This window comes from Aythya ferina (genome assembly GCF_964211825.1).
Source record: "Aythya ferina genome assembly, chromosome: 1".
Lineage (NCBI taxonomy): Eukaryota > Metazoa > Chordata > Aves > Anseriformes > Anatidae > Aythya > Aythya ferina.
The window spans coordinates 159,894,463-159,907,836 of NC_140296.1; the positions used below are offsets into that span (position 1 = coordinate 159,894,463).

General features: G+C 41.4%; 1 protein-coding gene across 1 annotated transcript; it reads right to left on the reverse strand.

Annotated features, from left to right (window-relative positions):
• Positions 1-658: 658 nt before the first annotated feature.
• NDUFA12 (NADH:ubiquinone oxidoreductase subunit A12) lies at positions 659-12,916 on the reverse strand. Its single transcript, XM_084506629.1, has 4 exons — positions 12,745-12,916; positions 11,043-11,125; positions 9,936-10,023; positions 659-933 (listed from the first exon to the last, which is right to left on the reverse strand). The coding sequence occupies exons 1-4, from the start codon at positions 12,831-12,833 to the stop codon at positions 753-755; spliced, it is 441 nt and encodes a 146-aa protein (XP_084362755.1). The 5' UTR covers positions 12,834-12,916; the 3' UTR covers positions 659-752.
• Between the last annotated feature and the right edge of the window lie 458 nt (positions 12,917-13,374).

Sequence of the window (13,374 nt, forward strand, 5' to 3'; positions counted from 1 at the left end):
GATTGCTGGCTGGGCACCATACAGCAAGAAGTTAAACACCCCTACAAGTCTACCTGACAGGCAATTTTAACCAAGTTTTCTACTGACAACGCTCATGGGTCTGAGTCTAAAACCAGTACACTGCGTGGTCAGTGATGATACACAGAAGCAGGGAACAGCTTTTGTGCCTGCTTATGGTTCTTTTCTTGGGGAACAGGATATAATTTGATTACTGTAGCCTTACATGTTTTATACTACCTATCACACCATATTAAAATACAGCAACACATACCCATGCGCAAGAAATTTATGAATAAAAACCATAATCCTTGATTGGCCTTAATCTAACTTGACTTGCAAATATTTAAACAGACTGCTTCCTGAAATAGTACAGGAATTATACATCATATGCCATGCAAAGGATGTAATAGGATAAGGCTAAGATCATGTATTTCAAATTCATATTTGTATTCTTTTGAGTGGTGAGAAGTAACTGCTACAGGAATGATTAGCATGCTAAAAAAAGTTTGAGAACCACTTGTAAAGACAAGAGACACTGATAATATGACAAAAAGCCCACTATCTTCTTGAAATTAAGATTTGCCATGTATTCTGTCCTCTACATCTTCCCAGTGTTTTCTCATTTGATTTCCCCCCCAGCTCAATAAACTAAACCATAGCAGTTATAGGAGGTTTTTATTTTAAACAAAACCAACAAGATACAATTTACACTGAAAGCCAAAGTTGAGGCAAATGACTTCCTTTTTTTGTTGTTATTTGCTGGCTGTGGTGGGTGGGATCCACTCGTGTATCTTCTTGCGAGTAGTAGAGTAAGGTACATACTGCCCGGGAGTACCACTCAGATTGAATTTATGGTTCTCCCAGATAAATTTACGAGCAACTGGTGGATGAGTAGTTGGAGGGTCATCCGTCATAGAGTGAAGCCAACGATGCCTTAGGAGGAAAAAGAAACATTGTTAAGACACATTAAGGAGCACTACATGATCTATAACAAGCCTTCCACCTGACTCCCAAGGGTCCTCTCCGCTGAAAAAAAGAATTTATTCTGAAGGGAGCCAGACGGAGCTGATTTTATTCTAGTATAACTTTGAATGAGACTACAGGATAATGATGTAAAATAATTTCAGAAATGTAACTGACAAATAAAAGTTCTGCTTCAAAGGAAGTGAAAGTACACCTGAATTTCAATTTCCTGTTCCCTTGTAGGCTTAGATCAAAAGGTCTCTGGGCAGGGAGCATTTTGTTGTTACCTTTGTATAGCCGTAACAAGCCAGCTAGTTCAAGGCAAGCACTACAGAGGGCAAAACCAAGTGTTTGTTTTTTTTTTTTTTAGCAGAAGACTATTCTGTACAACAGTTTCTATACCCATCTCCAAAGCCGTCACGACGCTGCCACTTGGGAAATACAGACTAATGATGCAAATTCACCTAGAACAATCATGTAAATGTTTACTGACTCCACAATGAATTTGTGTAATACCAGTCAGTAACAGGGTAATTACCAAGTCATTACAGCCATTATCCTTTACCTATGAACTAAAGGTCAACCCGCCCCTGTGCAAATAACATTAATGATCAAGCAAAGTATTTTCCATAATAATTTACTAAAACAAAACAGCAAGAATTGATTTCACCTCATTTCTATTTCAGTGACCAAAGCAACTTTCAAACCTGAATCACTTTTATTATATGCCAATTAACTATGCACGCAGCATGAAGTACATATAATGACAGAAGCGAGTTTTTTGCAAGCCTATCTATATTTTTACTGAAACGGACTTAAAAAGAAGCTTCTGCTAATCAGCTTTTGCCAAAGACTTCACCTAAAAATAAAAAAAAACCTCTAACTCCAGGTATCAGAAAGCCTAAAAATTGTATCTTCAGCCTTTAGCAACCATTCCTGCAAACTTCATTGATACATCAATACAAAACCACAATAAAAGTAGTATGAAATAGATGCATGTGCTTGACTGACAAGTATATTTTTAATCCGAAGGGCTCTACAGAAGGCTGAATAATTTTCAGTCAAGTAGCTTCTAAACATTTATTTAGAAAAAATCCCAACTTTGGATGTAACTTTAGAACAAAATTTCATGTAAAAAATATGTCAGCCATATGTTCATTCTACAAGAAAAAAGAAAAATAAACAAAAGCCTCAAATGAAAGCCACACATTGTAGGACTAACAACTGCCAGGAAACTGACTTGAATACAAAACCGGATGGAAGCATAAGGTCTTTTGAAAATAAGAAAAAGCTTGTTCAGAGGTAAAGAACCTCCTCTCACGAGAAAAAAATAATCCACTGATGAGTTTGAAGATTATACACAATTTCAGATTGACACAATGCAACACGGATAGGAGGAGGATCCCTCTCTTCCCCAAATCCCCTTTGTAAGTCTGCTATCACTTGAACTACACTTCTTCTACTACTTTTATTAAAATAAAGATTGGGGGCAATGATTTCTGTCTGGAAGGAGGAGGCCCCACAGCACCTCCATCAGTCATGCTATGGCCCGAGGATATAGGATCAGGCCTTGCTTGATTTCAGATCTGGTATTACATGCCTCTGACGGTGCCCTGGCCACCTTACACAAAGCTCTGACCTTCTATAAAGGCACCGTACCAGATCAAAGCCATTAAAAGGATTCTGCATGCTAGCAGGACATTATGCAGGACATCACTTGTCTCATGAGGGCTTGCACCAAGGTCAGCAAAAGCACTGTAAAACAGCTGATTTGACAGAGGTGAGATCATAGACCCTATAAGCCAGCTCTCCAATGGTAATACAAAGAAACAGACCTGTGGCACAGGATGTAGGGACAAGATCCAAGTATCCATATGCATCCTGCCAGCACTGACTATTGACTGCGTATCAAAATGCTTTGCATCACTCTACTCAGCTCTTCAAACTCGCTCACCGTAACATGCGGAGACAACTTAACCACGTACACCTTCACCTACTGACATTTCTGGTAATAGCAGATAGGAATCCTGCAAGCAAAATCCTATTTTTGCACCTGTCACCAAGCCTCACCATCCTCCCAAGCCTCCCACTCCCTTGAGAGCCATACAAATCACCAGGACAAAAAAGAAAATTGTTTTCTTGGCTAGAAATGCAGTTACAAAGGCCCTGAAAGACAGGCTGGGGCAGGTGGAGCACAAACATGTATGAAAGCTTAGTTTAAATTGACTACATTTCAAGCTTACTTGATGCCCAGCACTTCTTTCATTTCAAGGGTATATACAGCATACATGCACTCCTTGAAATGGGAAAGTAATTATGTTAACACTGAGTTTATTTGCCCATTTAAACTCAATGACAACACAGGATAGTATTATTCTGTAATTTAAACTTTGCAGTTTTTCTAAGACTAAATCGATGAGGTCTCTTAACACGCAGTATTTTGGAGTAGTCCAAGTATTACGTCATTAGTTTTCAGGATTTTCTGACACTAAAACATCAACATGAAATTGAGCTCAAGTTTAAAAGGATTTGTGAAAGAAGCCCCCTTAAAATCCCACTTTCTCACTGGGAAGTAGAAACAAAATTGCCTACCTGTGAGAAATGGCAGTATAGTCACAGGTACTGAAACACTCATCTCCAGAAGAATTTTTGTTGTAATCCACTCCCCATTTAAGCAAAACAAGAACTGAAAACTTTATTTTGGGAAGACTTTCCCCTTGACAACTTCCCTGAAAGAGTCCTTTGAAGCCCTGATGTCTCATAGGCTCTCCTCCCAGATGCTCAAGAAAAGCTTTTCATGCACTCGACAGATCAGCATGAATAAAGAGATCTGACATCTTGCAGATGGCCAGATTTCTATACAAACTTTACCCATAAATCCACGCATGGAAAAATAGGATTCAAAAGCAACTAATGACTTAAAACCTACAAAAGAAGCAGATGACTTACAGCAAAGAAAATAAGAAAGATAAAACTCTGGAGAGGCTGGAGCAGCTTCCTAAGCCTCAGAGCAAAGTAACTACCAAGCAGTCTGAGGAGAGTAAAGCCTCTCTCTGGTCTTTTGCTTGGGTGAACAGATGAGACACCCATCAACATACCTTCAAATGCTCTCTGCAGAACCTTCTCCCAAGTCTTAGACAAATATTTAAAAGCAAGGAGATTTCAAACTGAAGCTACAAGGGACCGGAGCCAATTATATGATGTACAAGCTGTCAAACAAGCACCGATGCCATACAAACTGCGTAGCTACTACCATATGTGCATCTGCAAAGTTTGGGCACTGTCTACGTAAGTTCAGGAAGCCTGCCAGCTTGATAGCATCTCCTCCTTCTCCAGCAAGTTGACTCTGTTGCATTAAGACAAAAGAGGAGCAAAGATGTGTGTTATGGTCAAACGGCAGAACTATTTTGGTGCTTTCCCAAGTACTTCAAGTGAGCAAGAAACCAGGGTTTAACGTCAAAAGATCCTCTTATGATGCTAGTCAAACTATTTTAAAGATGGTCCTCGCTTATTTTTCCAGGTTAGTGTGTTGGAAGAGAAGGAAAAAAGGACAAGAAACATCTTTATTTGTATACATATGGGAGATATCCAATTTCTCAGGCAAGCTACCCTAAGATACCATTGTACAATGTGACTAACCCATTTACCTAAAAGCATTACACCAGCATTAAATCTAGTTAGAAAGCCCACAAGTTTATTGTAAATCTACTGAAGGGATGAAAATCTTATTTCCTCTCTCCCTCTCCTTCCTTTCCTGATCAATCTTTTTGTTTTCCTTGCAGGCACTCTTGAACAGCAGCGGTTTTACAGGAGAGTAGCACATTCTTTTACATTTCTTGGTGTGCTAGCACTGAGATGCCACATTCCTCCCTCCTTCAGCTGTCAGATCAGCTAACAAAGAGGATGTAGATTACTGAAATGAAGTTAAATTTGAAATTTCATTGTATGAAGTTAGCACTCCTATAGCTCCTTCCAAATATGTCAGGTTTGCACTACAAGGAAACAAACACTGAAGTGCTGGACAAACACTGCACACACAACGAACGATGCTGGCAAAACAAAGCGCTCCCAAGAAAGGAGAAAACTATTCTGCAATTACAGTGCTGCTTTCTCCACGGCACATAACGTATATTGAGCAAATCCAACACAATTCAAATTGCATTAACCAGGAAAATGGTTAAGAAAAGGCATGCAGCCAGTCATGAAAGGCTTTGAATATGATACAAAGGAATCCAGTCTCCAGCATCCAGCAGGATATCAGGCCTCAGCTTGCATGGACCTTATGGACTCCTACGAAGCAGCCTTATTTGACAGCACAGCCCTGCTGAAACTGGAAAACTGGGTTCTAAGCTGCCCCTCAGTGGGCTCAGTCTGAGCCTCTCAGAATTCCCCAAATGCAAACTTGTGCTCCTCCAAATTCCAGCCAGAGCTTCAGGATGAGCTGATTGCCGAACAGTTAATAGCTATCCACGACAGGAATAGGCAGACGTGCAGGGAACTTCGGCATGAGAAATGAACATAGCCTGAAAATCAGGACTGATATAGAGAATTTGGGGAGCGGAAGAATAATGGTGCTCTCTTTTTTGATCCCAAGCAGATTAAGGACAGTGAGATGCTTAGTCCTCTCCCCTCACCTCGTTTCTTTGGAAATAATGGAAAATGTCTTATCTGTGAGAAGCAAAGAACCAAGAAGTACAAGCCTGGAAGGGATTTGAACACTGTGCACAAGCTCTAGATCCAAGGAAGTATCAGCTGCATCCACATTGCTCCCAGCAGACACCTACTGAAGTTGTTACAAAACTGATGTGACACTGGCTTACTAATCTTCCCAAACCAAGTTACACCACTGAAGATGAGCAGAAGTTTTTAGTGGTAAGGATAGTTATGTCCAATCTGGACCTTCTCTTCTGCAACCTAAACCTACTACTTCCTACTCTACCCATCTATCTTTGGAAGACAGCCAGTGCCTTTCCCCTCTGCAAAAGATTAATTGCTTAAGGGTTATATCCATGGTCATTTCTCTACTTCTTAAGCAAACAATTCTTTTCAACCGTCCTTGGAGGTCTGATGGTCCTCGCTGCTCTTCCCTAAGCTTCTTCCACTGGCCCAGTTTGCTTGTTTGTGGCTTAGATTAATAAGATCTTAAATAAATTTTAAAAAGTATATTTTCAAACAAATAAACCCCTACCCTGCGTCCTCCCCAGAAGAGCACAGTACCCAGAGCTGAGCACCACATCCTACATGAAGTCTTCCAGGTACTAAGCAGAAAGGAAGAGCTGCTTTGCATGAGGGCAGGCAGTACTTTCTGCTCCTCAGGAAGGCACGCTTCTTTCTCAGCGGTATGGCAACGGGGATTTACTCAACCTGCCACCCCCCAACACTCGATCATCCTGCAGCACTGCCTGCTGCTCTCCTGCATGCAATAAAGTGAGTGGCTAGTGGTGCCAGGAGGGCAGGGTCTTGCCCTCTGTCCCCGCACCCAACCACACGATTTCACACCTTTGAAAAAGTCACTTCTGATCACAGAGTGAGACAACACAACTTGCTACTCTGCCGAACTAACAAGGGCAGATAGTCTGCAGCCGGTAATCACATCCATGAAATAGCAGCACTGAGCTCTTTGACTCATTCACCTGTATTTTACAGCCCTGCTATTTCAACTCTCTGGGCAGCCCTTGATTAAGGGAGAAAGAGAAAAGCTAACACTGCTTTAAGCACACCTCCTTACTAACAGCTTTTCTCAGCACATTTCAGCCAGGCCTCAGCTCGCCTCTGATCCAAACCAGCTTCTGCAGGGGGGTGGACAGAATTAGCAGAGATGATAACCCTTGCCTTAGAAAAGAGCAAGCTGGATTATTATCACAAAGAACACATTCAAGATAGCCTTTTTTTCCCCTCTCTTTTTACTACAAAAACTGTTTTGCCTGTGAAAATAGTTTTGGTACCCTGACTGGTGTTTACTGCCTGTTCAGAGATTCATAAAGGGTCACATTAGGAAAGGTTCCTCTTGATCTTAACATTAGGATTTTCTTCCCTGAATACTTTCAAAAGCTTTTCTACAGAGGCAAAAGTACAAAATACTAAAACCTGAAAGTCATTTATTTTTACCGGCTTCTTGGTTGTTTGTTTTTTTTTTTTTTTTTTGATTATTTTTGAGCCAATAGAAGAAAGCTTTGCTTGTAATGAGTAAATCTGTATGCCAAGTTAAGACAGCAAGTGAATGCCAGCACATGCCAGTTGTGCAAAAAGAACATCACCTGAAGGCTCCTGGAGACGATTTGCTAACCTTAATTCTTTTAGGTTGGGAGACAAATTAAGAACCAAAAGGGATACAGACCTTTCTAAAGTAACAATAAAATGGCAATGAGCTCAATACACAGGACAACAATTAGAGCAATTCTTAATGGCAAGGTCTATGAAAGCACTAAATACAGAGCCTCTGTGCACTGGTATGAGCAGATACAACTTTATCACCGTATGTTCACACGATCAACATGTTAAAAAAACGGAGTTCCACCAAAATACACGCCCTGTATATTAGGAGATGAAACAAAGGTTTTGGCTTTCAAAGCTAACAGCATAAAAGACATCTTTATCCAGGGAAAAAAAGCCCCATATGCTGCACAGCACTACAAGAAGTTTCATACTAATCATTCCACAAGTATTGAAAGGATTTAAAAAAAAAAAATCTAATTAACTTGTCTTGAACAAAGTAGATACAGTCATCTTGATTTTGATAAGAAAACCCAGAGTAAGAGAGGCTAAATAAGATAAATTAAATCAAAATAAACCGCAAGGCAACCTTAGAACAGCTGCATTCCCAATTCCCTGTATAGAAATCATGTCAAAACAACTCCTGATTTCCTTCACACTGTGATTTCAATGCATCCATTGTCAAAAATCTTACACCAATTATTTCAGAATACTGAACGCATTCAGTAGTTCACAAAAATGGTGCTACACTACATTACATATGAGATGTTTCTTCTTGCTGCTTTTTTCCTTTTCTCCAATACCTGATGGAATGTAAATGCTGGCTTAATTAACTCCTATTTTATTTTTTTCCAAGACAGCTGTTCTCACAGTTTTCCAATATACCAATGTTTTCTTTTTCTTTCCTTCCCAACTCATCATGCATGAAATGCAAGGTTCATCTGGCTGTATCTCAGCAGTTGTTCATATTCCACAATCCCAAAGGCGCATCGCTGACCACAAAATCATCCTTTAGGATGGCACGGTGTCTTCAACAACCAGAAACATGGAGAAAATCTACCTGTAGTATGACTTACATTGAATAAAAGAAGAAAACGTTTTTCCTGCATATCTGCTGTGCTCTCTATTCTTCCCAGTTAAAATAGTATGGCTATACAAAGGCATACAGTAGGATTTTTATAAGAATTCTGCAAAATCATTATAAACTAGCTAGCATTATCACTAAAAAAAGGAAAATCTGAAATCTCTAAGTTAGTCTTGGTCTTAAACCAGGATTTTTTGTTAGAAGTGCCATCTTTAGTCATGACAATTGCAAAATATTTTCTGAAAGTAACACTGGCATAAACAACGCGATAAAACCTGCTTCCACCTGCAGAGGGTATGACAGCAAACGCTCCACTGAGATGAATTAACTAAAACCCAGAGTCAAAAACCAGTGTTAAGAAGCAGCATTCAGATCACAGCCCAACTGTTATGATCGTACTTGATATACGTCTTCACTGACCCAAGGGTGACAAACGTTCAGTTTTCCATCTGTTGAAGGGAAATGCTAATGCTTGAAGAAACATTTTTAAAACTGGCAGGACAGCTATTACTATACTACAGAACAACTGAAACTATTAAAAGAAGTAATTTCACACAGTCCAATCTCCAATAAAAATGGGGTTCAAAAAAAAAAAAGTCAGTGGTTGTACAACATCAAAGCTCCATGCACAGCAACTCCTACAATGAATTAAGTCTCAAATTAGACATCTGTGCCATGTTAAAAGTCTGTGATAGTATACTATCAGATGGAAAAAAAATCACAATTTAAAAGATGTTTATTACGAGTCAAAATACTTCAATTTTGAAAAACTTATCTAAAAAGTGTAGAATTACAGCTCATTGATTTACATGCACCACAAAGCCAGGATTCCCTACATAAGAATTAATAAATATCCAAGGTTGCCATGGGATATATGAATTTATCAGCAATTTTTTATGAAGTACTGCAGAACCTGACAAAAATACCTTGGAATGCAGGACTGCTTACCCTAGAAACCTGACTGATACTCAGGAAGAAATAATTTGTTGTGGTTTGTAAGGACACAACACATAAACACAAGAAAGAACAAAAACTAACAGCACGTCAAGATTAGGAGAAACTTGAGAACAGGAATAGTCTTATAGCTTGAAGGATAAAAAGTAGATCCTAAAAGCAGTTATTATGCAGTCAATATGGACCAGCACGGACTGGCATGAACATGCTAGTTGTGAAGATTTTAAATTTTAATGTCATCTTTAAAAAAAAAAAAAAAAAACAATGCCACAATGCCATCAAACTTGCACTGGAGATGAAAGAGAAAGTGTGAACTGCATCAGCCTACAAAAACAGGCACCTTGCACCTGCACAGAGCACTCCTGGACACAGTAGCTAACAGCACCCTAGGTTTTAGATCAGCTTTCTCCTATTAAACCAATAAATGGTTTAATCACAGAATGTCTTCACCAATATTTGTTTTAATTGAGGAAGAACCTCTTCATCTATGGAAGCACCCTATTGAACAGTACCTTGCTTCCACAATGTAAACCTCCAACAAAATCCCTTCTACATTAAAATTAACCAGTCTGCAGCCTTCTTGTCATACAGAATGATAACAGCATCCACAAAAACTTATTACCAAAAAAAATGGTATTTTCTTTTCTTATCTTCTGCTATGTAATACAAGAAAACGTACAGGCAATTACACAATTTGCCCACATTAAGTTAAAAGGCTTACCACTCAGGGGGCACCATGCTTCCATCAACTTCCCAAAATGTATTTTTGCCATTCATTTCAGTCGTATATATGACCCATCTGTGTCGACCTTAATTAAACAAAAAAATGCTGTATTAGCTTAAGAAAATAAATTATTTTCATATAAAGCAGAGAAAGCATTAATAATTTCATATAAAGCATTCATGAAAATACAAAACAAAGTATTTTGCCTAAAAGAATCTACTATTATGGGCACTCATTTCAAGAGTAGCACTATTATGACCATGAAGCAGATCAGGTTTTTGTTTTTCTGAGTTCTCTGTATTTCTACTGTAACAGCATTTCTACATTTTTACATTTTACAGAACTTAATGCTCACACAACAAAGCAAATATAGCTATTGTGTAAGTAAATGGAAATAGGAACTTCTAAGATTTTCAGACAGATTTTTTTTTTGTCCCATTAGAAGCCTTTTCCAAAAGGACATTGCCATTAGTACCCTAAGATTAAACTAAGTTTCAGCCACACAAGCTTACTTTTATTGTTATTTTTAATCAACAAGTTTACCAGCAACTCTGCTTTCCCCAGTGACCCCTGCAGCAGGTAGGGCTGTGCCTAACCAGTATCAATTGCTTATATGCCACCTTACTTGTTGCAGTTGCCAACTTTTGAAGAACCCTTCAGATATTATTTAAGAACCCCTTGCTTAAGGTAATAGGAAGATCAAGGTAACCTGTGCTTCTTTGCCCTGAAGTGATCATCCAAGTAGGCCCAGCTGTGAGGTGTTTTTAAAGGCAGTTCTCTTTCTTCCCCCACCTGGTAAGCTTCCAGCTTTTGGGTCTGGGATCAAATCCAGCTCTCAGTCACGTTACCATAAAGACATACCTGCATGTAAAGCCCCTGACTGGCTTAGATGTATCCCACAGTTATCAAGTCAGATTGAATATGTTTGCAAAGGAACTGAGGGAAGCAGCAGAGAAGCAGAGGATGTCAAGGCATTTCTACAAGCTCCTTCTCTAAGGACCTACACGAGTGCAAGGAAGCTGGGCAGGCAATAAATCCTAATTCACTAGCCACCCATACAAAGTTGGGCAGCCAGTCAGGAGGTGTTCACATTACCACACATACCAAAGAAGTTTCTTTTGTCTTCATAGTATTTGTTTCCGTATTTGTCAACTCCTACCAGCGTACCAGTCTTCAAGTCATTGACCCTGTGAATTCCCAAAACAACAGTTTTAATTGACTTTGTCCTAGAATGAAATTGGGTTTTATTATTTTTTTATTATTATTTTTCACCAAGAGGTCCCAGACAGGATTATCCTCTGACACTGCTCTCCTCTGCCAAGGAAAAACTCAGTTACCTCTACATTATTCAAGCTCCAGATCTTACCTTCATAAAAAGAATGGACATTTTGCTGCTCTCTCCCTTCCTTCTTCCCTTCTCTAACTTGGAAGAGTTGTTATGCCCTTGTCCCAACTTCATGCCCTCAATACCGTTACCAAGCACTAAGCAGTATTTATGGCTTCCAGAGCAGGAGATGGCTTTCCCAGCCAATTACACTGAGCCCTGAGCAAGGAGAATGTTTCCAGGCACACAAACCCTTAATAACTTGACTTCTACTGCATACAATTCCATCTACCTTCCTCAGTGGGACGCCTATGAAGAAAAGCAAGGAAATTTGGCATAAAACCCTTGCAAAGAAAACTTCTTCTGACTTGGGTAAATCATTTTCCCAGTTACCAGTTACTACTTCTTAAACACAGTAACTGTTGCAAGAAAGATGTCTCTTGGTCACTCCTCCAGTAAGCATCAACTCTATTCCTTGAGCTAGGATTGAGGATTAAATGACTTGAAAGGAGATGGAGCAGCAGTAAAAACATTAGTAGCTGGTGCAGCCGTGAGGAACAGGTATGACTGTGCACCCAGCACACCTCTCTTCTAATGTCATTCTTCCAAAAGAACAAGGAAGAGCGCTGCCTCCAGCACTGCCTACCCCCTTTCTGCTTAGCGGACAGATCGCAGGCTGTGCTGGCACCTTTCATTCACAAACGCTCCCTGACAAGGCATTAAGATGTGTTTAGGAGAGGCACTCAGTTGAAACCTAATACTCCAACTTGCAAATATCTCTCTTTCTTTTGCCACCAGAAGGAAATTCAATGGCATGATGGTCACACGAGGTCATGGCACCTGGAGACTAATAAGACCGGCAGCACCGTGACTGTAAGGCCAAGAAGAGCACCTGGGTGTCACAGAGCAGGAACAAGCTGCCAACTAAGTGACATGTGGAGGAAAATAAAACCCACACGCTGCTGCTAGGATTTATCAGGTGAGGCCCCTCCAGCGAGCAAAGCAAACACGTACGAAAGCCGCTGCACCAAAACACTGCTGAGGCCTAACCAGAAATTGCAGAAAGTGTTATAACAGCTCAGAACAACCGCATTAAGCCACAAGAAACACCAGAGAAGGCGCTGTTACGATGACGGGGGGGGGCCATAAAGCTCGGCTTATCCTAGCGCGAGTCCTTGAGGTGCAGCAGGGAACTCTGCAGCCCCTCGGCCCTGCACTGCCGTGCCCGCTGCTGGCAAGGAAGCAGCAGCAGCAGCAGCAGCAGCAGCAGCAGCAGCAGCAGCCCTCTGGCCGTGCAGTTTCACCTCTCACACCCGCTCCGTGCCCCGCTACAGAGCCGGCCCCGTCCCCCCTCCTCCCCGCGGGCACGGCGCCCCGGGACCCGTCCCTCCCGTCAAGGTGACCCCGCGGGGGCGGCGAGGCAGGAGCGGGGAGCGGGGAGCCGGGAGCCGCCCCCGCCGGGCGCCGCGGCCCCGCCGTTACCTCAGCAGCTGCCAAATGGCGCCGCGGACGCCGCCGTGGCCGCTGAGGTGCTTCAGGGCCCGCTTCGCCACCTGCACGTACTCCGCCATCTTGGGGCGGCGCCGGCCCCGAGCCCACCCCGGCAGGGCGGGGAAGGGAAGGGAAGGGAAGGGCAGGGCGGCTCGGGGAGGCGCCGGGTGTGGGTGGGCCGGGGGTGAGGGCTTCAGGGCGTGATGTGGGTAGAAGGGGCGCAAATATCGCCTGGTCCCAGCCCCCTGCCGTGGGCACGGACGCCTCCCAGCAGACCGGGCTGGCTGTGTAACAAGTAAGACAAATAAATAAGACCAGACCACGTAGATTTTGCAAATCTGCCCCACAATCTGCCTGTAACTCTTTAGGATTGTTTTAAATGAAGTCTCAACTCAATCTGAATTTAGCAATATTTATGAAAGGAATATTTGTAAAAGGTATAAAAGGCAAGTAAACAGTGCTGGGTGTGCGGGGAGTCTACGCTCCACCAACATGCACACACCAACATCAAACATTCTAAATATACAGAACATTGCTTTACATACTAAACCTGAGTACGCCTATACATGTACATGTGTACAATCAGAAAAGGTAACAAACAATCCTTTAAGTTCCATGACT